General features: G+C 43.2%; 1 protein-coding gene across 1 annotated transcript in view; it reads right to left on the bottom strand.

Annotated features, from left to right (window-relative positions):
- The window catches only part of Dgkg (diacylglycerol kinase gamma), a 231081-nt gene that overhangs the window by 47379 nt on the left and 157991 nt on the right, over window positions 1-25711 (bottom strand). The window contains exon 21 of the mRNA XM_048347002.1: window positions 9679-9769. Within this exon, the coding sequence (XP_048202959.1) occupies window positions 9679-9769 (91 nt within the window). The remainder of the gene's footprint in view (window positions 1-9678; window positions 9770-25711) is intronic.

Here is a 25711-nt window from a genome sequence, read left to right as displayed (position 1 = left end):
CAATCCTCAGATTTCAGCCTCCTAAGTAGCTCAGATTACAGGTGTGAGCCTGTCTGTATTTACTGAGTTTTCAGAAACTCAATTTCTTTTAGAAACAATGAAAGTCATTCCTCCCTTTGGTACGCACCATGCGAGCTGTTACAAGGATTGGACTAAACAATATGAAAGTGCCAGAATTTGTTAATCCTTACAGACCTGAGATATAACATGCATATGTAAACAAGGTTATTTATGCAATCCCTTACTGGATTCTGTGACCCTCCTTAAAGAGTCAGGTGGTTTGTTGTTGTTGTTGTTGTTTGTTTTTTCCAGTCCTGAATTCAGAGTCTGGACACTGTCCTGAGCTTCTTTTGCTCAAGGCTAGCACTCTACTACTTGAGCCACAGTACCTCTTCCAGATTTTTCTGTGTATGTGATACTGAGGAATCGAACCCAGGGCTTCATGCATGCTAAGCAAGCAGTCTTTCACTGAGCCACATTCCCGGCCCAAGAGTCAGGTCTTTGTGTTTCTAATTCCTCTCTTAATGGATAGTAGGGGCAACAACTCTACAATCTTACATACTCATTCAAAAAATGGATCTATCCACTACAGCCAGCAAGACAACCTGTTTAACTCATTTGTAGAGGAAACAAAGAATTGGAGTATTTCTCCTCCCTGAGGCTCCCCCAATGGGTGACAAAGATCATGAATTCTTTTCAATATCCTAGGAGAACTAAGAAAACGAAAATCTTTCCTGTTGACAGGGTCTCATAGTTCATTATTACTTAAAAGATGTGTTTGTTTGCTAGACATTATTTGGGGAGGGTTATTCTTTTACCAAGGGACCTTGGTGTCCTAACAGCTATAAGCCCTCTGGGGCAGAGGTTAGCTGAGAGAATCTTCTAGAAACTCATTGGAGGAGAAGGTTGTAACCTAGCATGTGAGTCATATGATAACCATCCTCAGTCCTCTGAGGTTTCCTGGGGCTGATCTATCAAGCATTCTGCATATCACCCAACTACTGTGAGAAAATGCAGGCCTCAGACTTAAGCTTTAAAAGTCATTCCAAAGTCCTTAGAATACACAAAGTATGGATCAACAAGAATCTAAAGACAAAAGAAAATCAAAGCCATTCAAAAAGAACAAAAGAAATAGGAAAGAATAGAAAAATAAATGCATATAGATGAATAGAGTCTTAAAGTGAACTACGGGTGTGCATTTGTAGGAAATAAAAAGAGGGTCATTTAAGAGAGAGAAGTTATGTGTAAGAATTGCAAACAAACAATGGGATTTTATAAGGGAAAATGGACAGAAACAATTTTCTCCTTAGTTAGCAGAACAATTCTCAGTCCATGAGGAAACTTGTAGTCAGTACACACTTGAAAGGAGTAGAGAGACGTGATGTCAATATTGTGTTTTTTTGGCTTGAAATCAGGGTCAAGGTACTCTCTTCGTTCTTTTGCTTAAAGCTGGAGCTCTATCACATTAGATATATCACAATGAGATACAGCTCCACTTCTGGCTTTTTTTTTTTTTTTTTTTTTTGGTTCCTTGGTGATAAAAGTGTCAGAATTAGCTGTGTGGGCTGGCTTGGAACTATGATCCTCAAATCTCAGCTTCCTAAGTAGCTAGGATTACAGCATTAGCCATCATCATCCACTCAGCAACTGTGTTTAAGAATGGATGACAATTTAAAAAAAAAAAAAAAGAATGGATGACAACTTAAGAGTCACGGAGGTCCTCAGGAAGCTTGCGGTTACAGAAATAGGGCCAATATCATTCTGAGACTGAATCAAGGTCCACATGATGGTGGTGGTGCTCGGCCCACCTTGGTGATACTGTGGGATCCTTTCCTTCACTGCTCCTTTCTCTTTGTGAAGCTGTTCTCCGGTGCATTTGGATGACTTGCAAAAGCAGGAGAAGAGGCCAACGAACATTTTAGGAGGGAACATGGAGAAGAAGCCGAGGTAGGCATTTCTGGAGTGATGAGAAGAGGTCGATGGGCAGGAGGAAGAAATTGATGTGGCAAGGGCTGCACTCTACTGTGTCAAGTGAGGACAATGCTGGGACACATGGCCTGTTGGACTTGATCAGAAAACAGTAGAGATTCGAAGAAGGATCTTTCTTCAAAGACTGCCCTAGCCTTTCTTTTGACTCTAGGGTTTGATGTGGAATTATTTTCTTGTCTCCATTTTATCCATGTGGCTGGCTGAGCAGAATGGTCAATTCTTACCGTCCTTATACTGACTCTGAAAGGCTCTACTCACCCAAGCTAAGAAACGCCTTATCATACCAGAATCTGAGGTTTAAGGAGCTCCTCCCCTTCTGTATATGTAGCTCTTCAGGTAGATGCCATGGCAGAACAGGAAATGACCTCTTAGAACTTGAGAACCATGGGCTTCCCCCCCCCCCCCTTTCTATCTCCCATGGCTTGGTGAACTTGGTCAAGCTACTTAACCTGTAAAGTCTTTGGTTTCTCTCTTCTGAAAAATAATAGTAAAGATGTGTGTGGGGTGTGTGTGAATAATATTGAAATACATTATGTCTGTGTAAGAAGATGGCATAATGAGACCCACTAAAATCTGTTGAAAATAGAGAAGAAGGGAACAGGAAGAGTAATAGAGGAAGTTAATCTGATTAAAGTCCAATATATGCATGTATGGATAGTGAAAATCTTTATGCAATTAATATATACCAATTGTAAAGGAAAATAGCACTGAACTAGACTGGAGTAGTTAAAGGTATCTCACAATCTTAAAGTAGTCTGACTTAGCATTTATAAAATTTCTTTATATATACATGGCTATACTAATGTAATTTTCAGAATTCAGGATCCTTACAGGTGAGACCCAGATTCAGCATTAGCATTTTCCCTGGTATATTGTCTTCTTTGTTTTGTTTTGTTTTGCTTTGCTTTTTTGCCAGTCCTGGGGCTTGAACTCAAGGCCTGAGCACTGTCCCTGGCTTCTTTTTGCTCAAGGCTAGCACCCTACCACTTGAGCCACTGTGCCACGCACCCCCACTTGAGCCACCGCGCCACTTCTGGCTTTTTCTAGATATGCGGTGCTGAGGAATCGAACCCAGGGCTTCGTGTATATGAGGTGAGCACTTTACCACTAGGCCATATTCCCAGCTCCTATTGTCTTTTTAAATTAAAAATTGTGGAGTAAAACAATACTAGCCATGTTAAAGTATGTAATACAGAGGCATTTAGTATATTCACTTACAATGTCTTTTTCAGGTGTTAAAATAAGCCATTTGTGTTTGTTGCATTTTGTTGTAACAAAAAAGTCTGTATTGCTGTTCTACCCAAAATGTGGACTCAGTACAGGATGCTCACCTAGTCTAGGTCGGGAGGTACCAGCTGGGTTGGACAGTCCAACATGCATTTTTTCCCTCCCCCTCTTTTTTTTTTTTTTTTAAAACCAGTCCTGGGGCTTGGACTCAGGGCCTGAGCACTGTTCCTGGCTTCTTTTTGCTCAAGAAAGAGTGCACTCTATCACTTGAGTCACAGTACTATTTCCGGCTTTTTTTCCCTGTTTATGTGGTGCTGAGGAATTGAACCCAGAGCTTCATGCATGCTAGGCAAGCACTCTACCACTAAGCCACATTCCCGGCCTCCTCTCTCTCTCTCTTTTTTTTTTTTCTTGTGCCAGTACTGGGGCTTAAATTCAGGGCTTTGAGCTCTCACTTGGCTTTTTCACTGACTTGAGCCATACCTCCAGTTCCCAACATGCATTTCAACTCTTCAGTATGCTTTACCATCAGCAGGTCTGAGAATTCCCACTTTTTCTCTTCCTCATCAACAGTTAGTGGGGCATTCAGAGAATGAGAGAACAGTTATTTAGGTGGAGTATGGTGTGGTATACCTCTAATCCCAGCCCAAAAGGGGCTGACAGAAATATTTCAAGCTTAAATCCAGCTGCATAGTTAGATCTTGTCTCAGTTCTATCCTCTTCTCACCATAATGAACCAGCTTTATCAATATCAGAAGAAAAAGAGCTCAGAACACAACAGTGAGTGGAAAAGGCAGGTTGCAGAACATGAAGGGAGGGAGGGGGCCTCAATGTTATCTGTAATATTTTATTTCCTTGATTGAAATATGCTTGAAGGAAATGTGACACAGTACTGATCCACCGATTCTGAGTGAGGGAAAAATGGGAGTTTGATATACCGTTTTTACTTATTTATTTTTCTGGTGCTAGTATTGGGGCTGGAATTCAGGGCCTGGATACTGTCCCTTTGCTTTTTCACTCAATGCTGATGCTCTACCACTTGAACCACACCTCCACTTCCAGCTTTTTGGTGGTTAACTGAAGATAAGAGTTTCACTGACATTTCTGTCTGGGCTGGATCTCAGCCTCCTGATTAAGTAGCTAGGATTATAAGCTTGGGCCATCAGCAGCCAGTTCATTTTCTGTATTTCTTTTTAAAGTCCTCAATGAAAACGAGTAGACATGTGGAAGTGTAGCTCAGCGGTAGAGCACCTGCATAACAATCGTGAGGCCCTGAGTTAAAATCCCAGTATCTCCCTTTGCCCCCACCCCCAAAAGGGTGTGTGTGTGCTACTGGTATATAGAAACATGTAACAGATACAGAATTTTTTAAACCAGTTTCACCCATACTAATGTTCCTATTAGTAGAGCTGGCTAGCTTTCTCTTGTGATCATTATTTTTTAAATTAAATTAAATATCAAGGCATTAGAGGAGTTTTATTAACTAGTCAGTAAAATGAAATATTTCCACAGAATGAAAAATGAGTGCTCGAGTTGAAGCCTGCCTGGTTTGCTCCGCCTAACTATGGTCACACCTAAAACCCTTTATAAGGCTATTCTGGGCCTGGTATGGGGGAGGTGACTCACTTGTCAGTTCCTCCCTCCCTGTTTATTCAGGTGAAATCAGGTTAGAATAAATATAAAGGGCTATGGGGGAAGCAAACCTTAAGAAGATGCCTCAGACAAGGTGTAGTTGCTTAGGGTAGGGTGTGGTGACAAGCTGTTTCTTTCTTTTTTTTTTTTTTAATTAAAATTTTGTGCCTATACTGGAGCTTGAACTCAAAGCCAGGGTGTTCTTCTTTAGCTTTTACACTCAAGGCTGATGTACTACCATTTGAGCCAAACTTCCACTTCCAGCTTTTTAGTGGTTAACTGGAGATAAGATTCTCACTGATACCTCTGTCATGGCTGTCTTTGAAGCATGATCCTTAGTTCTCAACTTCCTGAGTAGTTAGGATTACAGGTGTGAGCTACCGGTGCTTGGCACAAAGTACTTCTTCACGAGAGGCAAACCAAAGCACTGGATATCCTGGTTCCAGGCATAGACCAAATGTTCACAGGCCTTCTGTATTCTCACAGAGAAAGTACATTTGCAATGTATTTTCTATGCTCAAATCTCAAGCCTGCTTTTTATCTGAAATGACTGAGTAATCAAAGGGCAGAGTGGCACTCTGGGCACTCACCACTGCCTATTAACTCTTGGGTTTTGGGGGACCCTAACCTGGCCCACCTGCTCCAATGTGATGGGTCTCAAGTGAGCTTCTTTCTTTGTTAGCCTATTCCTTGCTCTGGAAAGATGATTAAAACCCCTTCCACTTAGGGTGGCTTTGCAGATTCTGTGGGACACTTAACACAACTTCCAGATAACTAACAATAAACAAAAAGCCCTGGAACACTTCAACAGTGCCCTTGGGACAGAAAGACCACCCCACTTCCTCCATTTCATAGATAAAAAGTACTGAAGCGCAGATGTATATTTCAGCAGTGTAAAACAAGGCTAACTCTACAACTTGTGAGTATCAGTTGGGGCTTCTCACTGTGCAGTGCTGGCCAAGTGTGTGTAAGTGAGCAATAAGTCTGGGGTTACCGCCTCCTCTGTCTGAGTCACTGGGCCTCCCTTAAAGACAGTCCAGAGTGATCTGGCTCTAGCTTCCTTAGCACTCATGAAGGGAAGTGAGTTCTCTATTAACCAGTGCTTATCTGTTCTGTCAATTATATCCTCTTGTCACCTGGGCCAGGAGCTTTATTTTAGAGATGAGGCCAGTCTCCTATTGCTTTCCAATCAGCTACTACCCTTACAGAGAATCTATAAGCCATATGAATAATAACCTTTAATGGAAAAAAAATAGCCTTTAATGGAGAACTCCCTAGCAAAATCACATTTGAACTTTGTCTCACCATCCAACCAACTTTTTTTTTTTTTTTGGCCAGTCCTGGGGCTTGGACTCAGGGCCTGAGCACTGTCCCTGGCTTCTTCTTGCTCAAGGCTAGCACTCTGCCACTTGAGCCACAGCGACACTTCTGGCCATTTTCTGTATATGTGGTGCTGGGGAATCGAACCCAGGGCCTCATGTATACGAGGCAAGCACTCTTGCCACTAGGCCATATCCCCAGGCCCCCAACCAACTTTTTACTAATGACCAAACAAATAGACTTTACTACCTGTTCCCTGAGATCATTATAATTGTGTCCCTTTTCAGCTGTAGTTTCCTCATTCATAACATGAGGCCTTGTATGTTCTATGGGTTGAGGTACAATGTGAGGCTGTGTATTCCTCTCTGATTGTCTTCCTACAGAATCTCTCATTCCTTCCTGGAATGGAAGTAGAACTATGCCTTCTGACCATCTTTGCTCAGCATTTCTCAGCAGAATAGCATGGTTGCCAGAACCCAAAGAAAATCATATGTCCCATTGACCATAAAGGAGGGAGAAGCATTTATTAGGTTTTAACACTTACAGGTAAATCTCTGCTTACTGAGGTTCAATCTAAACTAGGATCTTTTCTTCCCAGTTTCCAGCAATGAGGTCTTGGTCAAGTTACTAAATATACCAGACTCATTTAAAGAAAATGTGATAAATACTTGTTTCTTTGGGTCATTTTAGCAAATGAGAACATGTTGTGGGTACAGTTAAAACATGCCCCTAACTTTCTTTCTTTCTTTTTTTTTTTTGCTGGTCCTGCTAGCTCAAGGCGAGCATCCCACCATTAGAACTATAGCACCACTTTGGGTTTTCTAGTGGTTAACTGAAGATAAAAGTCTTGAGGATTTTACTGCCCAGGCTGGCTTTGAACCCAATCTTCAGATCTCAGCCTCCTGAGTAGCTAATATTACAGGTGTGAGCCACACAGTGCCTGGCTTGCACCTAACTTTTCTTTTCCTTCTATTTATCATTCTAACTCTCTATGCCTTAACTTGCCTTTCCATAAAGAAGGAATAAAGTTCTTGGCCTATTAAGTTTCTAGGGCTGTTGTGTAACTTGGAATGAAGGTTGTGGCAGGTCTTTGAAATCAATGAAATGTAGACAGAAAGCATGGTTGGGGTATTGTCAGGCTAGCTGACCTGGAGCTAGTGAATCCTGTGCTGGTCATTGCAGGCCCAGGCTGTGTGTTCAGCAGCCACATTTAGACAATCACTTAACATGGCATCTCTTACTTGCTCCTCCCAAGGCTACTGGTGTTCTCACATCTACCTGTAATACTTTGCAATGTCCTTAACATCTGCCACTCACCTTCCTTGTCTATCTCCCATAATGCCCCTCTGGCCAGGTCACACAGGGCCATCCACACACATTAGACACAACAATGGTGCCTGCCCCAATCCTACATACAGGCTGTCAGAAGCCACAGTCACATGATACCTTCACCCCCACTTTCTCAGCTTACACTCATGAATAAATACTAAAAGGCTTATTATAGGGAGATAAGGAAAACAGGAAGTGTTTCTGAAAGCTCTCAATAACCCATAGCATGAACAACCCCACCCCCTTCAGAGGCTACCAGTGTTTTTTTGCCACTAGGCCACCAGCCCCCTCAGTGACTGAGGAAGTCCTGCTGTGCTTTGGACCCAGAGGGGCCATGGGGCATGGCCAGCTTAGAGTCAGAAGGGTGGAACATAGAGGCAGGGGAGCCAAGCTGCTGTATTCTGGGCACCATGTCAAAGCCAGCTGCAGGGAGAACAAGCAGTTGCTGTGTGCCTGCAGCTGGCCGTGGTTAGGCCAAGGCTGTCCCTCACTCATGGTATATTTAAAGAGATCCCACCAGATGATGGTGCCAAGGGGAAAATGCTAACAAATCTCTGCTAGCCACAGTTCGTTCCTCTGCCAAGGTGTTCCTCCTTCAGCCACAGCTTCCAGACAGAATATTTATGTGTAAACAGAGGAGGGCTGGCTCCTCAGCCTCACTCAGGTGTAGATGGTCTCAGCCATCTACTGCTAGAGGAGACAGGCTCCCAAGTCTCTGTGCCCTTTAGAGAAGCTGGCCAATGGACTGGGGATTAGCCAAGGATCGGTGTCTCCCACCCTGGTGTCTATAACCCAGCAACCAAAGGGGTGAGCCTAACTGATGAGTCAAACAGAGCTTTGCAGAACCTCTGGCTTTGTGTTTTGTTTGTGAAAAGTTCTTGCTAGGCAAGGGCCAGTGCAAAGCCTCTCTCCTGGGCGTGACAGGGCTTTCTCATCTTGCCTCAGGGCTAACCCTCTTCTCTCAAAGGGGTGTCCAGAACCCACTAGACTGCTTAAGGAAGCTTCCAGACCAGGCTTGGGGTAGGGTGGGTGGGAGGTGCTGGCAGGAGGAACTAATGTTAGCAGGAATTCTCTGTCTCCTTCATGTGTTTTTCTGAAGTGGAAATCAGACTTCAGGCCTGAACCCCATGAGAAGGTGAGGTTAGAAGCTAAGAACTCAGCTTAGCCTGAGGTCCTGCAGAGTGAAGACAGATAGTTCTGCTTGGGAACTTGGGCTATCAGGTGGCCAGAGAGAGAGGGATGCTTACAGCAGTCGGTGAGAGGCTCTCAGGAGAGCCATCCTACCCTGGAAGAAAGCAGGGCAGAGATCTTGAAGCAGACAGACAGCTTATCAACCGGAGAAGGGGCCCTAGGGGCAAAATAGTTGGAGGCAGGCTGCTACAAGTGCTGGAAGCTTTAGGAAAACACAGTACACCAACAGGATCTGTTGGGGCCCAGTTCAAAATGAAAATGCAGGAAGGCTCTTGGTTAAAAAAATGATCAAGGTGAAGATGTGACAATGAAATCTCTATTCTCCATGACTGATAAAAGCCAATGAAAAGATGATCAAGAATTTCAGGATGACAAACTCTTCTGAGCCCACAGAGCTTTGTGATGGTACAGACTGCATATGCAGGCAGCTGTCCCAGAATACCTATAAGCCAGATCCTTGAGGTGGGTGAGTGAGGGATGCCTGGTCAAACTCTCAACCCCCAAATTCTCCATGGCCACTAGTTTCAAGTCTCTTACGTGGCCTCTAACACTGTTGCTACTCCATGATCAGCCTTCTCCCTGGACAGTAATTGTCTTTGCCTCTTTGAGTAAGTAACAGTAATGGTATGTTGGGAGGACAGCTAAAGAGCAGAGTGGACTATGGCTGTATGGGTTCCAGAGTCCCCAAAGATTCTTTGGCCAGGCCAAGAAAGACAGGTCCATCAATTGGAGTCCTAAGAGTGAGGTTATTGAAAGTGTCTGGGGACAAGATGAAGATATGACAAATAGGCTACACTCTAGTAGATTGCTACTTAATGAACCAAGAGATTATATCCTGAGGGCTGTGTGTGTGTGTGTGTGTGTGTGTGTGTGTGAGAGAGAGAGAGAGAGAGAGAGAGAGAGACAGAGAGAGAGACAGAGAGAGAGAGAGAGAGAGAGAGAGAAGTAGAAACAATGTTCAGGAAGCTTTCTCCCCACATGGGAGCTTACCTCTAGTTCTATGTGGTCATGGAGTTTCTTGCAGGTAGCTGCAAAGGTCTCTGAGGTGCCAAATTCAAAGTACCATAGCTTGTTCTTCATCCTGGACCATGAAACAGAGAGATAACTCAATATGCAGTACTTGAAATGGTTACATACAAAAAGCTTTTGGTCTAAGAGGCCCAACCATTTGGCATTCCCTAATCTTACATTTTTAGCATTTGGTAATCAGATGATTGAGAAAGAAAGAGTCCTACCAATTTCATTTTTTTCTAGGAACCTAGAAAATTTGTTCATTTCTTAGACATCATGGGAACTCTGATTGACTGTTAAGTATGCTCTGAACAATTCTAGTCTGAGTAGGAGAAAGACCTGCTTCCCTCTAGAGGTGTTCCAAGGAAAGAGTTCTATGGAATACCAACTAGAGGTCACAAATGACAGCATGCTCTGGTCACTGTCCTTTCTACTATAAATGCAAAAGACTTTAGTCAGAGGAGGCCTCTTTTGGGTAGACTGGTATAGGAAAGGGAGGTCATATAGCTTTTTGAGACATAAGGGGTATGCAGTTTTAAGACTAGAAGGAAACCCACATGAACACAGCCAAAATCTGTGATGCTTTGTCTATTCTTTCACAGGGGAAGAAGAATGAGAGAATTCTGACTTTGCAGGCAAGTCAGAAAGAGAGGGGAAAATGTGAATTGTTTGGAAACAATAAACAATAACCCTCCCCCCATTGTACTTGCTTAGACTATGACAGTCCTTCATTTAAGAATAGATCTTGTCCTGTTTGTTTCATGGTAGAAGCTCACTATTTTGAGTTAAGAAATCTCAGCATTTTCTTTGGGAGAGAACCATCCATGGGGTCCCTATGTAGCTTGGGGCTCAACAAAGTCAGATGGTATGCCTGAAACTTGGTGGTTGTGATCAGATGGTCTCCCCAGGAAGTGTTCCTGAAGGTATTTCATTCCTTCCATCCCAACTGTCACCCCATTACCAGGGGCTGGCTAAGTGAGGGGACACCTGTCCAGTTTACAGGCTGGCAGATTTTTGCTAAGGAAGGATTAAACAAAATCACATTCTTATTGGCACTCAGGAAAGAGGAAGCCACCTTAAATGTTACTAATCCTCTGTCTTCAGTGTTGTGGCCTAGCAGGGAAAGGACATTCTTCAAAGAGAGGACAGCTCTGATTTCTTCCTGGTGTTCCTTCGGCCACAGCAGATGACTCATCAGAATAACAGACATTTTCTCTGTATCATTCTAACACTCTATCTAGAATAGGAAGTGGAGACTGCATTCTTGCATGGTGTAAGATTTCTAATCTCTAGTTGGAAAGTAGCCTTTCTGATTCTTCATTTGTGAAAATAAATGATAAATGATGAAGGAAATTAGAGTAAGCAAGGCGTAGGGAACTATGTTTCATGGACAAAAGTTAAATGAACCGGGGCTACTTGAAGTACACCAAAGCCTCTCACCCAGGGTGTCCCGGCACAGAAGTTCCTGAGACACAGATCTCCTGTCTTCAGGATGGCAGATGGTCTCTATGGCTGAGCCCCAATGCCATAGCACAAGTTCTCACTGTATTCCCAGTATGTCAATCAAATAAGTCTTTCCATTTTCTAGGGATGCTATGGTGAAAAAAAGAAAAGGGGGAAGCATCGTTCTAGATGAGTGGCTCTCTACACTGAAGTGTGCATCTATAAATCACCCGATATTTTGTTACTGTTCAGATTCTGATTTAGTAGTTCAGGGTTGGAGCCCCCATCCCTCATTTCCTAACATACTCTTGCTGCTGCTACTGGCCATAGGGATCTGGAGAGTCCCCATGTAATTGTCAAGTGATTCTAGTAGAGAGAATCACTGGGGAATGTGAATCCGAGGCTGCTTCCAGGGCTTCGATCTGTAAAGGAAACGTTGCTCTAATCCTAGTGCCGTGAAAGCTGTGGAGGGACTGAACTGGTTAAACCTGATGGACAGAGAAAGTTCCTCAGGGGAATAGAGTGATCATCAATCAGTGCCTTTCACTAGGCAAGTATGGCAAGAGACCAAGTAAGGGGGGGGGGGGGAACACACAACACAGGTAGTCACAAACACTAAGGTCAAGCACTCCTTTCCAGCATCAAGAGATCTCTGTAGCCAGGAGAGGCCCAGTGTGGTTCCATTTTCAAGTGTCACTGCTGGTCTGAATCATGATTTTGGAGTTATTGCCAGGAGATTAACAGTTTTAATAAAAAAATTTCCAGAAGCCACAGTTATTTTCTTTCATAAGTGGCTCTTTTGATGATTTAATAAGGTTAAAGGTCATTGAAGAAAGATGGAGAGGATTAAGTGGACTACTTAGGCACTTGCCAAAGGGCAAACTGTTTAATCATTGTGTGTATGTGGGAGGAGGGCCCTTGAATTCAGGCCTTGGGCATTGCCTCTGAGCTTTTTGCTCTAGGCTGGTACTCTACCATTTGAGCCATTGTTAATTCCTGCTTTCTTTGGTGGTTAACTGGAGAGTGGAGTCCCACAGACTTTTCTGCTTAAGCAGGCTTCCAACCCTGATCTTCAGATCTCAGCCTTCTGAGTAACTAGGATTACAGGCATGAGCCTCTGGTGGAGCTGGGAAGTGGTGGGGCCCTGCACTGTTTAAGCCTTTAAAGCCTCAGTTTCCTCATCAGTAAAACAGAGATAAAAGATGTGCCTTAAAGGGTAGTTGAGAAGAATAAATGAGATGATAGCAAAGCATCTGACAGGATGCTTGGTGATCATCAAGACTGCTAGCCATGCAGAATTAGCAATTATTATTTCAGTGTCTTTTGGATTACATAGCAAGGCAAGAATGACAACTTGGTTGTATAGCTGTAGACACTACATATTTATCTTTTTCTGGGCTAAAAAATATGTGGTCATATTTGGTAAATCATGTGTTTTGATGTTTGGCCAAAAATATGTTCCCCACATGTCTAATTTAATAGATTTTTTTCCCCCAGAGTCACGCAACACACCCTATTCCTGGGTTAATTATCTTGATTTGTCACATGATTGATCAAAGATGTGATTGCATATATCCTTTGAGAAACTGCACGTTTGATGTGAAACAAAGTATTAATGCAACAAACATCCATTGTGCTAGGCAGGGACTAGAGGGGGTGTGCTATATACCACAAAGGAGAAAATGCAGCATGCCATGAGTCAGTCACCTGGAAAGGAAGCAGAACATTTAGTGGTGGGCTAAACACTGAAGGACTAGACGAGGAGGAACATCCAGTATTCAGTGGGGTCAAGGGCAGTTAGCGCAAGCATCCTGGGAAGATGGTGACTCTAGTTTTGAGTTCAGAAGGAGATACTGGGAAAACAGACAAGGTGAAGTACATGCATTTCAGGCAGAAGCAGAAATCCAGGTATTTCACCTGTGCGGCGATTTATCTATTTTATGCTTCCCAGTGTAGTGGGGATGGCATGTGTTTGCCACTGTGCTGAACATTTTCTGTTGAATGCAGTCTCATAGTTTTTTCTGCCCAGACTTGCCTGGAATGATGATCCTCCTCATCTCAGATTCTCCTATAGCTGGGATGACAGTCATGCATCACCACTTCTAGGTAGCTATTGATTAAGTAGGGATGTCATGCACATGGTCTGAGCTGGTCTCGAGCCATAATCTTCCTGATCTCAGCCTCCCACACAGCAAGGATTACAGGTGTGAGTCACTGGTGCCCAGCTGTTTCAGCTACTTTACCTTCAGCCTTTGCTGGGGACTCTTCTCTGATCGTAGCACTGGCGTTCTGCATGTTTCATCTTTTGTTCTACAAGACATGGCATTTGGAAGTTGGGAGGCCAGAGTTCAGGCTTGGCTTTGCTACCTACTGACTGGCAGATCATTTAGGTTGTGTGATTCTTCCTTTCTTCTTATACAAAGCAGAAATATTGTTCTGTATCCAACACAGTTGTGAGGCTTATTTGGAACACCAAGCAGGTGTTTAATACATAGCAAGTGCTTAATAACTGTCTTTCCTTGTTGCTAGGAGATAGGATTGCTGGAAAACTCCTTTCCTTTTTCCCCAGTGGCCTCAGAGTTAAGGGCAGGAACAGTGTAAGGATCTATCCTATGTGGCCAATGATTTTGTTTTTGTTGTTGAGAGAATAAAAGCAATAAGGTTTTAATGACTGTTGGAATTCTTTTTCTTCATGGCTCTTCTTGCATTTTCTTTGGCCACTATTTATTTCTTCCCATAATCACCTTTCAGCTGGAGATGACTAATCCTTAACCAGTTGTCCTCAGGCTGGTTTCTAGGCCTATGAAACTGCCAGATGCCTAGTCAGGTTCTAATCTACCCAGGTGAGCCCATTCTTGTGACCAAAGACCCTATTCCTGGCTCCAAAGGAAGCCATGAAGAGGAGTAACAATGAATAGTTGTGGCACCATGGATTGACTCTATTTCTGGGTTGTCTTAATTTTCCCTTGGTTTATAAGAAAATAACATCAATTGCACACTAGTTAGAAGAGTCTTTTCATTTGACAGATGAGGGGAAAAATGAGACTAATTAAAAATGTTCTTTTATGTTTGTCAGCAATTCAGGGCTGGAATCAATCATCCTCCTCAAAGCTATGAATAGACTGTTTTCAAGGATGCCCATAAGTAAAACCCATCTAGCTGCTGGCCATTTATTTACACCACCAGTAGAAGCAATGGCTATTTTGCTCCTTCCACCACCCCAAGCTCCTGGTGGTCCTTTTCTGAGAATCAAGGAAGTTTTAAGGGCAATGTTTTGGTTTTTTTTGAAGTCATCAAAAGTCAGAACATGAAAACATTTCTTTGGGCTTAGAAGTCTATACAGAAAACACTTACAGTTGTATCTAGAAATAGAAGGCCTTGAAGTGAAGGTATTCCTTTTTGTGGTTTGGACTTTGATAGTCAGGTTCCCTGAGTTGCTTATGACGTAAATAGCTAGCTGGGCCTTCTGTGTCCATCAGCAGTAGGGTTTGGAGGCTGAGTGTAAGATGTTAGCCAGAAAATGGTGTGCTGTGTTGATTTGTGAGGGAAGCATGGTGGAGTGGAAGCCCTGCTGGAGCAGCAGTCAGTAGGCCTGCCTTCCAGTTGTCAGTCGGATCAGTAGGTGCTCCCACTGGAGGCACTCAGAACCAGGGCCTCAATTCCCTCAGCTTACCACAGAGGACGTGGACTGATTGCTAAGGTTTCTTCATACTCCCTGAGTGGCTGCGTAATGCCATGCAGGACTCGGTCGGGGAGTAGGGGGACCTGTGTATGCCATAACTAGTGCCGTGTAGGAATATGGGTGCAAGTATCCCCAGAGTGGCTATTTTTGAAAGAGAATCCAGAAATATGTATTTCATGGGAAAAAAAATCTTTTGACTATTTGTGCTGGCAACAAATTCAACTTTTTGAAGATATTATATAGACACAAAGCCTACACATTTAGAAAAACCAAATTTACCTAACAGGTCATCTTGTAATACATATATTACATATGTAATATGTAATATTATATATTACATATATATGTATACATATATTCATTTTATTTATTTATTTATTTGGCCAGTCCTGGGCCTTGGACTCAGGGCCTGAGCACTGTCCCTGGCTTCTTTTTTGCTCAAGGCTAGCACTCTGCCACTGAGCCATAGCGCCACTTCTGGCCGTTTTCTATATATGTGGTGCTAGGGAATCGAACCCAGGGCCTCATGTATACGAGGCATGCACTCTTACCACTAGGCCATATTCCCAGCCCTGTATACATATATTCATAAGGCTTAGTTAATGAAAAGGTAAATGAATTGGAATCTTGCATTTTGGATTTTCTAGGTTATGGGTAGCTTTGGGTTTATCTGCACTAATATTTTACTATTGGAAAAAATAGACTAGAACCAGATAAAATTGTTTCTTGTTGGTCTTGGGGCTTGTACTCAGGGTCTGAGCACTATCCCTGACTTCTTTTTGCTCAAGGCTAGCACTCTACCACTTGAGCCACAGTGCCACTTCCAGCTTTTTCTGTTTATGTGATGCTGAGAAATTGAACCCAGGGCTTCATGCATGCTAGGCAAGCACTCTACCAGCCCTAGAACCAGGTTATTAAGGTAAGATAATGTAATGATAAATGTTAGCAGTGGTACTGAGAATGCCTGTTTACATTCTACATAATTTGAATCCCAAATGTCTTCATAAATTTAGCAATGTTGTGAACTGAAGTTTACATCAAAAGCTTTAAAGAAAAAAAAAAGCAAGTGGGCTTATTTGTAAATCCAGGATATCAAATCCTGGAAGGGGCCATGACTGTCACTTCACAGGTGCTGCAGAGGCCATCTGTGCCATTGCACATGCAGCTGCCCTGGCCCATCACAGGCTTATCACCACATCTAATCCACACTGCATGCTGTCCCCAGGTCTCATTGCTTACAGAATGGATGCCTGGTGACCCTTGGGCACAGAGTTGTGCATGGAATCATCTTTTCCAGGAGGCTAGAGTGGCTCCTTTGCTTCAAGGGAAAGTGAACACCCAGCAATCAGGAAGGAGGTTTTTATAAATAGCTGTTTTTGTATACTTGAATGAGACTCTTGTGCCTGCTGCTCCTGCCAACAGATTTGTGTTGGCTCAGTGTATTTCAGCTTCAAGGAGCAAGGTATTCCCTGGCTTTATTCCATACTTGGGACAAGACTGGTGTTCATGGCACTCAGAAAAGCTAGGGTGATGAATAATGAGAAGACTGGAAGCCAGACACCACTAGGGAGTGGGCCAAAACACGGTATATGGTGGAGGGGGGAGGTGGCTCAAGAAAAGGGTGGAGTTCAAGAGAGATCCTGAAGGAGAAAGGTTGAAAATGAAGTCTTAAATTTGCTTAGGATGCGTCTTATTGTACAATTATGGAATCCTTTCAATAGCTTAGGAAGACACTTCCTAAGTCATTTTCATGTGTGAAAAATTACCTATAAAACCACAGATAACAGATTGCATTTAAGTGGTTTTTGGAATTCAGAGATTCCCAGCCAGGGGATGATACATTTCAAGGAGCCTTCCACAGTAGAAATGCAGTCTGTGGAGATGGCGCTGCCACAGTAAGGAGGTACCCCAACTTGCTCTAACTGAATAGCGAGCTGGGAACTCCAGCACCTAACACCCCATCAAGAACCCAGCAAACCCAACAATGAGAAGCAACAGAGAAACACAGGAAACAAAAAAAAAAAAACAAACAAAAAAAGAAGAGCCTATAACCTACACAGAGCCGGAAAAATCTCTGGGGTACCCCCCCACCTGCCGACCCTGGCCCCAACAGGGCCAGGCTGGGAAAGGGAACCCAGCGCCAGCAAGCGGGGCCACAGACCTTCAGCCACCAGAGAAGCAACAGCCGAAAAGTCACACCAGGAGTTCCACGGAGCACAGACTGACTGAGACAGACGGCGGCGCGGGACCCAGTGGTTGGGAACTGGGCGGCGCAGACAGGGAGTGCTGGGACCGCCACCACCAAACGACCAATCGCCACACCCCGGCACCGAGCCCCGAAAAGCCCACAGCAACGCCGGACAGACACACAATCCAGGACCAGTAAGTTCCCCATTGCCCCCCCCCCCCACAAACGGGAGGGAGACCAACCCTAGCAGAGACCCAAAACCTACAAAGAAGCTAGACCTCCCTCCCTACCCCGAGGGAACAAAGGAGCCACGCCAAGGCATCCCCCCCAAACCCCCAGCAGAGGAGTCAGAACCTGGCCGAACTGGCCACGCCCCCTCCCCAGCAGTGGCCCGGGGACTGGTAGGCATTGGAAGCCCCACCAGAGGTGCCTGGTCCTGGTGGTCTTTTTGAACAACAACCACAGACTCGCGGGTGTACAATACCAGCCCAGCAGGGACATCTGGGTCTGATCACACGCCTCCCTCACAGCGGAGGTGCAGAGTCTGTGGGTACCAACCCGCGCCCGGACACTTGATCCTACCGGGGCCCACCCATACCGCCCCCCACAGCAAACTCACGAACTCTCCAACAACTCGGGTCAACACGCCCCCAAAGGAAGCACTAGAGTACACACGCACGTGACCCTCGGAGGGCCAGCGTGGGCCAGCATGCTAGTCCTCCAGCAGGAGGATCGTCTGCCCAACCCCCTGCGGGAGCACACAAGCAGGCAAGCTGCAACACCCGCCACACAGGCGGGCAGGGCCCCCCAGCGGCAGCACCCGCAGTAGGCGCACTCCACAGAGGGGGGCAAGCCGCCTCTCAGCGGCAATTCTCAATCTGAGAGGTGAGCTCCTCTGACCAAGGTACCCAATGGAAAAAAGAACCGAAGAAGAGAAAAGCCTCCATGCCACACTGAATCAGCGACCAGCAAACCCCCACTAGGGGCACGCTAGGGTCAGCACAACACAGCGGCAGGACACTATCCTGCAAAAAAAGACACAGAACCTACCCACCACCAAGTGCAGTGAGGGTGACCACCTCGGCAACAACCAAGATGGGCACGCTCACCCACTGGGCAGTAAGGTTCAACAGCCAAACTCAAACCCAGAGCCAGGACACAAACAAGTCTCCCACTGATGGACCAGCGGGAACCAGCACAAAGCCAAACCAGGGAAGCCACCCTCAGATCTCCATATGCGCAAATCACAAAGAAATATAACAAATTTCATCAAAGGGCAAGCCAACTCGCCAGCTCCAAAAAGCAGCATGACTGAAGAGGAGATGGAAAATAAAAAAACAACTCAGGCTATGTTACCAGAAATGATGGAAAGCCTCAGAAATGAAATCAGAAAACAATTCCAGGAGATCAGAGTGGAAGTCTCGAAGGACATCCAGGAAGCCAAGAAAGAAATGGAAGCAAAAATGGATACAATGCAAACCTCCATCAAAGAAGACCTTAACATCCTGAGAAGTGAAATGCATGAAAAAATAGATCTAAAATACAACTATTTAAAGGAAGAAATTTCCACGAGCAGAGCTGATCTGGCAACCATAAATAGCTCTCTGACATCCATAAACTCCGCACTTGAATCCACAGCACAAAGAATTGACCATATGGAAGCCAGAATCTCTCTTGGACGATGATGCAGCCGATAAGAACCAGAAAATTACCACATTCCAAGAAAGAGTAAAGCTCCAGGGCAGACTAATCCAGGAGCTAGTGGACAAAGACAAGAGATATAATCTGCACATAATTGGAATAGAAGAAGGAGCCAAATACCAGAGCAGAGGGCTTCAAAATATTTTCAATAAAGTGATTGCAGAAAGCTTCCCCAATCTCACAAGGGACCCCGTCCAGGTAACTGAAGCCTATAAGACACCTGGCAGACCTGATCCTAGAAAAGCCACGCAAAGGCACATAATATTCAAGACTTCAGATCTCAAGAATAAAGAGCAAATTTTGAATGCAGCCAAAATGAAGAAAGAGCTATATTACAATGGGAAGAGGATCCGAATAACAGTAGACCTCTCCACACAAACCTACCATGCGTGAAGAGAATGGAAGAACACCATTCAATCCTACAAGCCAACAATTGTCAAAATATAAATAAAATATCCAGCGAAGCTGGAGTTCATATTCGAGGAGAAAACCAGATCTTTCCATAGCAAAGAGGATCTAAAGGAGTATGTGAATAAAAAACCAGCCCTACAGCAAATTCTAAGAGGGGACTCCCACCCAACAGAAACCGTACAGGACACACAGACAGAAACAGAAAGAAACTACAATAGCCAGAGCCCAACAGAAAGAGCAGCTCACTAAAGACAAGAAAAAAAAAAGAGGAAAAACAGGCCAAGAAGAAAATGGAAGGAGAAAAAACACTCTTATCCTTGATCTCTTTGAATATAAACGGTATAAACTCTCCGATAAAGAGGAGCAGACTAGCAGAATGGATCCCCAAACAAAAAGTTGCCATCTGTTGTCTACAAGAGACCCACCTTACAGCAAGGGACAAAAACATGCTCTGAAGGAGCCTGTTAAAAGGATGGAGCAAGATCTTCCAAGCAAAAGCACCTGCCAAAATGGCAGGAGTAGCCATCCTGATCTCAGACAAGCTGGACTTCTCATGAAAATCAACTCAAAAAGACAAAGAAGGTCACTACATTTTATACAAGGAAAAATCCAGAATCAAGACATCATGGTGATAAATGTATACTCACCAAACAAAAGAGGCCCTACATATGTCAAGCAAATTCTCACAGAACTACAGGACAAGATAGACCCAAACACAATCACAGTGGGTGACTTTAATACCCCACTCTCTCCAAGAGACAGATCCAACACCCAGAGGATTAGCAGGGGAGCTGAGGACCTAAGTAACACCATTTCACAAATGGATCTGACAGATTTATACAGAATCTTCCACCCTACAGAGACCCAATACACCTTCTTCTCAGCAGCCCATGGATCATACTCCAAAATAGACCATGTCATAGCCCACACAAAGAACCTCAGCAAATACAAAAGTATTGACGTCATCCCATGTATTATATCTGACCACAGTGGAATAAAGGTAACCCTCAATAACAACGGGTACCACAGAAGCTATACACATTCTTGGAGGCTAAACCCCACACTGTTATCCAACACTTGGGCCACAGACCAAATTAAAGATGAAATTAACAAATTCATAAGCCACAATGACAATGAAAATACATCACAAAGAAACCTATGGGACACAGCTAAGGCAGTACTGAGGGGCAAGATCATCACCCTCAGCACTCACATTAAAAGAATAGAAACAGAGCAGGTGAATAACCTCACGATGAAACTAAAACAACTGGAGAAACAAGAAATGATCGAATCTAAAATGACTAGGAGGAGAGAGAGATCACAAAGATTAAAGAAGAGATAAATCTGATTGAAAATAGAAAGACCATTCAACAAATAAGACTAAAAGCTGGTTCTTTGAGAAAATAAATAAAATTGACAGACCCCTCACAAGACTTACAAAAAAAAGAAGAGAAGAGACTCATATACGTAAAATCAGCAACTCCACCAGAAAAATAACAAGTACACACGATATTCAAACAATCATAAGGAACTATTTCCAGAACCTCTACTCACTAAAAAACAATAATTTTACAGAAATGGATCAATTCTTAGAGAAGTATAAACTGCCCAAACTGAACCAAGAAGAAATAAATCAACTAAATAAACCAATAACTTACAGCGAGATACAGGGGGTAATCAAGAACCTCCCAACAAAGAAAAGCCCAGGCCCAGATGGATTCACCAACGAATTCTATAAAACCTTTAGTAAGGAGCTAATACCAATACTTCTCAAACTCTTCCATGAAATAGAAACAGAGGGAGAAATCCCAAACTCATTCTATGAAGCTAATATCATACTCATCCCCAAACCAGGCAAAGACCCAACAAAAAAAGAGAACTACAGACCAATATCACTAATGAACACAGACGCAAAACTCCTCAATAAAATATTAGCTAACAGGATCCAGAAACTGATCAAGAAAATTATACATCATGACCAAGTAGGCTTCATCCCACAGTCACAAGGATGGTTCAACATCTGTAAATCAATCAATGTAATTCACCACATCAACAGAACTAAAATCAAGAATCACATTGTTATCTCAGTCGATGCCCAAAAAGCCTTTGACAAAATACAACATCCATACTTATTAAAAGCTCTGGAGAGAACAGGAATAGATGGAACATTCCTCAAAACAATAAAAGCCATATAAAACAGAACAACTGCTAATATCATATTAAATGGAGAGAAACTAAAATCATTCCCCCTAACTCAGGAACAAGACAAGGATGGCCACTCTCCCCACTTCTTTTCAACATAGTGCTGGAATCCCTAGCCATAGCAATAAGGCAAGAGGAGGACATCAAAGGGATCCACATCGGCAAGGAAGAAATCAAGCTATCCCTATTCGCAAACGACATGATGTTATGTCTGAAGGACCCCAAAAAACTCAGTTCCCACACTCCTACGTCTAATAAACCATTTTGGCAAAGTAGCAGGATACAAAATCAATGCACAAAAGTCAGCAGCTTTTCTGTACACCAGCAATGTACAAGCAGAAAAGGAAATTATGGAAACAATTCCATTTACAGTAGCCAAAAAAAAATAAAGTACCTAGGGATCAACCTAACCAAGGACTTGACGGACCTATTTAATGAGAACTATAAAAATCGAATAAGGGAAGTCAAAGAAGACACAAGGAGATGGAAAGACCTCCCATGCTCATGGGTAGGTAGAACCAATATAGTGAAAATGGCCATATTGCCCAAATTGTTATGCAAATTCAATGCAATCCCTATCAAAATCCCAGTCACATTCTTCACTGAAATAGAGAAAGCAATCCATAATTTCGTATGGAACAGTAAAAGACCTAGAATAGCCAAAGCAATTCTAGGCAAAAAAAGCAGTGCAGGAGGTATCACAATACCGGACTTCAAGCTCTACTATAGGGCCATCATAACAAAAACAGCCTGGTATTGGTATAAAAACAGACCGGAAGACCAATGGATTAGAATTGAGGATCCAGAAATAAAACCGCACACTTACAGTCAGCTGATATTCGACAAAGGAGCTAAAGACATACAATGAAATAAACATAGCCTCCTCAACTCTTGGTGCTGGGAGAACTGGGCAGCCATATGCAGAAAACTCAAAGTAGACCCAAGCTATCACCATGCTCCAAGCTCAACTCAAAATGGATCAAGGACCTCAATATCAGACCTGAATCCTTGAAACTACTGAAGGACAGAGTAGGAAAGATGCTAGAACTTATAGGCACAGGAAGGAACTTCCTGAATAGAGTCCCAGGGGCACAACAAATAGAGGAGAGACTTGACAAATGGGACTACTACAAAATAAAAAGTTTCTGCACAGCTAAGGACTTAGCCACCAAAATAGAAAGACAGCCAACGATATGGGAAAGGATCTTTACCAGCACAGCAACAGACAAAGGCCTAATATCTGTCATCTATAGAGAACTAAAAAATCTAAGCCCCTCCAAGCCCAGTAAACCAATTAGGAAATGGGCAAAGGAGCTAAAGAGAGACTTCACAAGAGAAGAGATAAAAATGGCAAAGAAGCATATGAGGAAATGTTCAATATCCCTGGTAGTAAAGGAAATGCAAATAAAAACAACCCTGAGATACCACCTCTCTCCAGTTAGAATGGCCTATACTCTGAACTCAGGCAACAACAAATGCTGGAGGGGTTGCGGGGAAAGAGGAACCCTTCTCCATTGTTGGTGGGAGTGCAAATTAGTACAACTACTTTGGAGAACAGTATGGAGGTTTCTCAAAAAGCTCAATATAGACCTACCCTATGACCCAGACATTCCACTCCTAGGCATCTATCCTGAACAGAAGGTCCCAAGATATCAAAAAAACATTTGCACTTCCATGTTTATCGCGGCACAATTCACAATAGCCAAAATATGGAATCAACCCAGATGCCCCTCCATGTTGGGGATTATTATGGCCTTGGGAAGGCTGCCCTTCTGCCAGCTTTGGGACAATGGAAGTCCCTCCCACCTTCTGGCCTCCACCCCTTGGGAGGTGAACACGTGGGTGCCACCATGATGGGGTTGTCCCACCCACAAAGGGAAGTTTCGTGATGTCACTTGATGAACGTGATCCCTAGCCTATGACTGGCCCTTTGGCCAGCCCCCTTTCTTTCCCGCCATTACTTCTATATAAGTGCCTTTCCATATTAAAGTCTTTGAGATGCTTCCCACCACCGCAGCGTGTCCCTGATGCCTTCCTTTTCGCCTCCGCCCTTGGTAACATGTGAGGGGACTGGGGGGCGGGGAGGCTTCAGCAACCTTTCCTCAACTTAGCGCTTGCCCACGTGAGCACGCCTTTGGCCTTCCGCTGGCGGAGGGCCAGGCTGAGTGCTCTTTCATAGAGTTTGTGGTTACCATTCTCCCCGTGGAGTGAGAAAGGGGTTGTCCAGACCCCAACACCTCCACAGATGAATGGATCAAAAATATATGGTACATATACACAATGGAATACTACATAGTGATTAGGAATGGTGAAATATTGGTATTTGCAGGGAAATGGTCAGAACTTGAACAAATAATGTTGAGTGAGACAAGCCTAGAACACAGAAAACAAAGGGGCATGATCTCCCTGATATATGACTGTTAAGAAGGGGTGACGGAGAGACAGTAGAGACCAAGTCTGTGAAACCAAAAACTGCTTGTCAAATGGTATTTCCCACAGGATTGGGGCAGCGACCAAACATTATGTAACTAAAACCAAACAACTAACATATAAAGGTAAAAAATTGACCTCTCAGTGGAATACAGTAGCTCAAACGCTAAGTATGTACGTTCAAATAAGACTATTGTTGACATACTGTCTATTTTAGACATTACATTTAAAGCCCTAGGCAAATTTTCTTGGGTATAGGCCACACGGCTACTGTATATGTTCTTGGTATATTGTGTATTATGTATATGTCTACCTGACCTAGGGAAGGGAAAGAAAAACAGGGTGTAAGATATGACAAGAAATGTACACACTGCCCTACTATGTAACTGTACCCTTTTTGCACAACTCCTTGTCAAAAAATTTGTGTTTAATTAATAAATAAATCACACAAAAAAAGTTAGGGTGACGGGGAGACAGTAGAGACCAGGTCTGTGAAACCAAAAACCTCTTGTCAAATGGTATTTCCCAGAGGTTTGGGTCAGCGACCCAACATTATGCAACTATAACCAAACAACTACTCAACATATAAAGGTCAAAAATTGACCTCTCAGTGGATCACAATAGCTCAAAAGCTATATATGTACATTCAAATAAGACTATTGTTAAAAAAAAAAAAGACTATTGTTGACATACTGTCTATTTTAGACATTACATTTAAAGACCTAGGCGAATTTTCTTTGGCGTAGACCACGTGTCTACTGTATATGTTCTTGGTACATTGTGTGTTGTATATATGTCTACCTGACCTAGGGAAGGGAAAAAAAAACACGGTGTAAGATAGCACAAGAAATGTACATACTGCCCTACTATGTAACTGTACCCCTTTTGCACAACACCTTGTCAAAATTTTTTTGTTTAATAAATAAATAAATTAAAACAAAAACAAAAACAAACAACAAAAAAAGAGATAGAATAGGGATGAGTTGGGATCGGAAAGGGGAGAATGATGAAAGGGTGATTGGTCAAGATGAATTGTATGTATAAACAAATTTGATGAATGATAACCCCTTTGTATAACTTGAAATAATAAAAACATAATTTTAAAAAAGAGAAAAAAAAAGAAATGCAGTCTGTGAGTTGCTGTCAACATTTCTTAAGCTACAATAGTCTTTAATGAAGACCACATATGCTAAAGAGCAGGTTAAAAAATGTGAAATTGTTCAAATCTAGACTGGACAGAAAAGTCAGGGACACTCTTCTCTCCAATTATGGAGCAAAAATCCAGAAGTGGAGTTGTGGCTCAAGTGATAGAATGCCAGACAAATGAAAATGCTAAGGGACAGTGGAATTAATTACATTGCTACTGATTGATAACTAGAGATACTGAGGGAATGGCAAATAAACACTGAGTAATAAAGAGTGGGAAAATGAATTTCTTTGTAAAACAACATTATGATTGGCAGAAATCTTATTCCATAAGGCCTCCATGGGAGGTGTTGGGGGGTGAACTAATGTAATACTGGTAGTAAAAGGTTACATATAGAATTACTATTTCATATCTCATGACACACACTAGCAAACATAGATCAGCCCTTGATGCTGCCACTGGGAGCTATGAGCTGGAATGTAAATACCAGCTCTGACTTCTAATCCATATTCTTTACTGCTTCACTTCTTCTGGATCCCACTGCTGTGCTACAGAGGCACTGCAAAGAAATGCAGTGGTCAAAGTCATAAGAATTAGTGACTTAGCTCTTCACTGGTGGCTCCTGCCTATAATCCGACCTATTCAGGAAGCCGAGATCTGAGGATCACAGTTCAAAGCCAGCCTGGGCAGGAAAGTCTGTGAGACTCCTATCTCCAATTAACTACAGAAAGCCAAAAGTGGAGCTGTGGCTCAAAGTGGTAGAGCACTAGCCTTGAGCAAAAGAAGCTCAGGGATAGTGCCCAGGCCT

The sequence above is a fragment of the Perognathus longimembris genome, chromosome 5 (assembly GCF_023159225.1).
Source record: "Perognathus longimembris pacificus isolate PPM17 chromosome 5, ASM2315922v1, whole genome shotgun sequence".
Lineage (NCBI taxonomy): Eukaryota > Metazoa > Chordata > Mammalia > Rodentia > Heteromyidae > Perognathus > Perognathus longimembris.
This window is presented reverse-complemented; position numbering and strand designations above follow the sequence as displayed.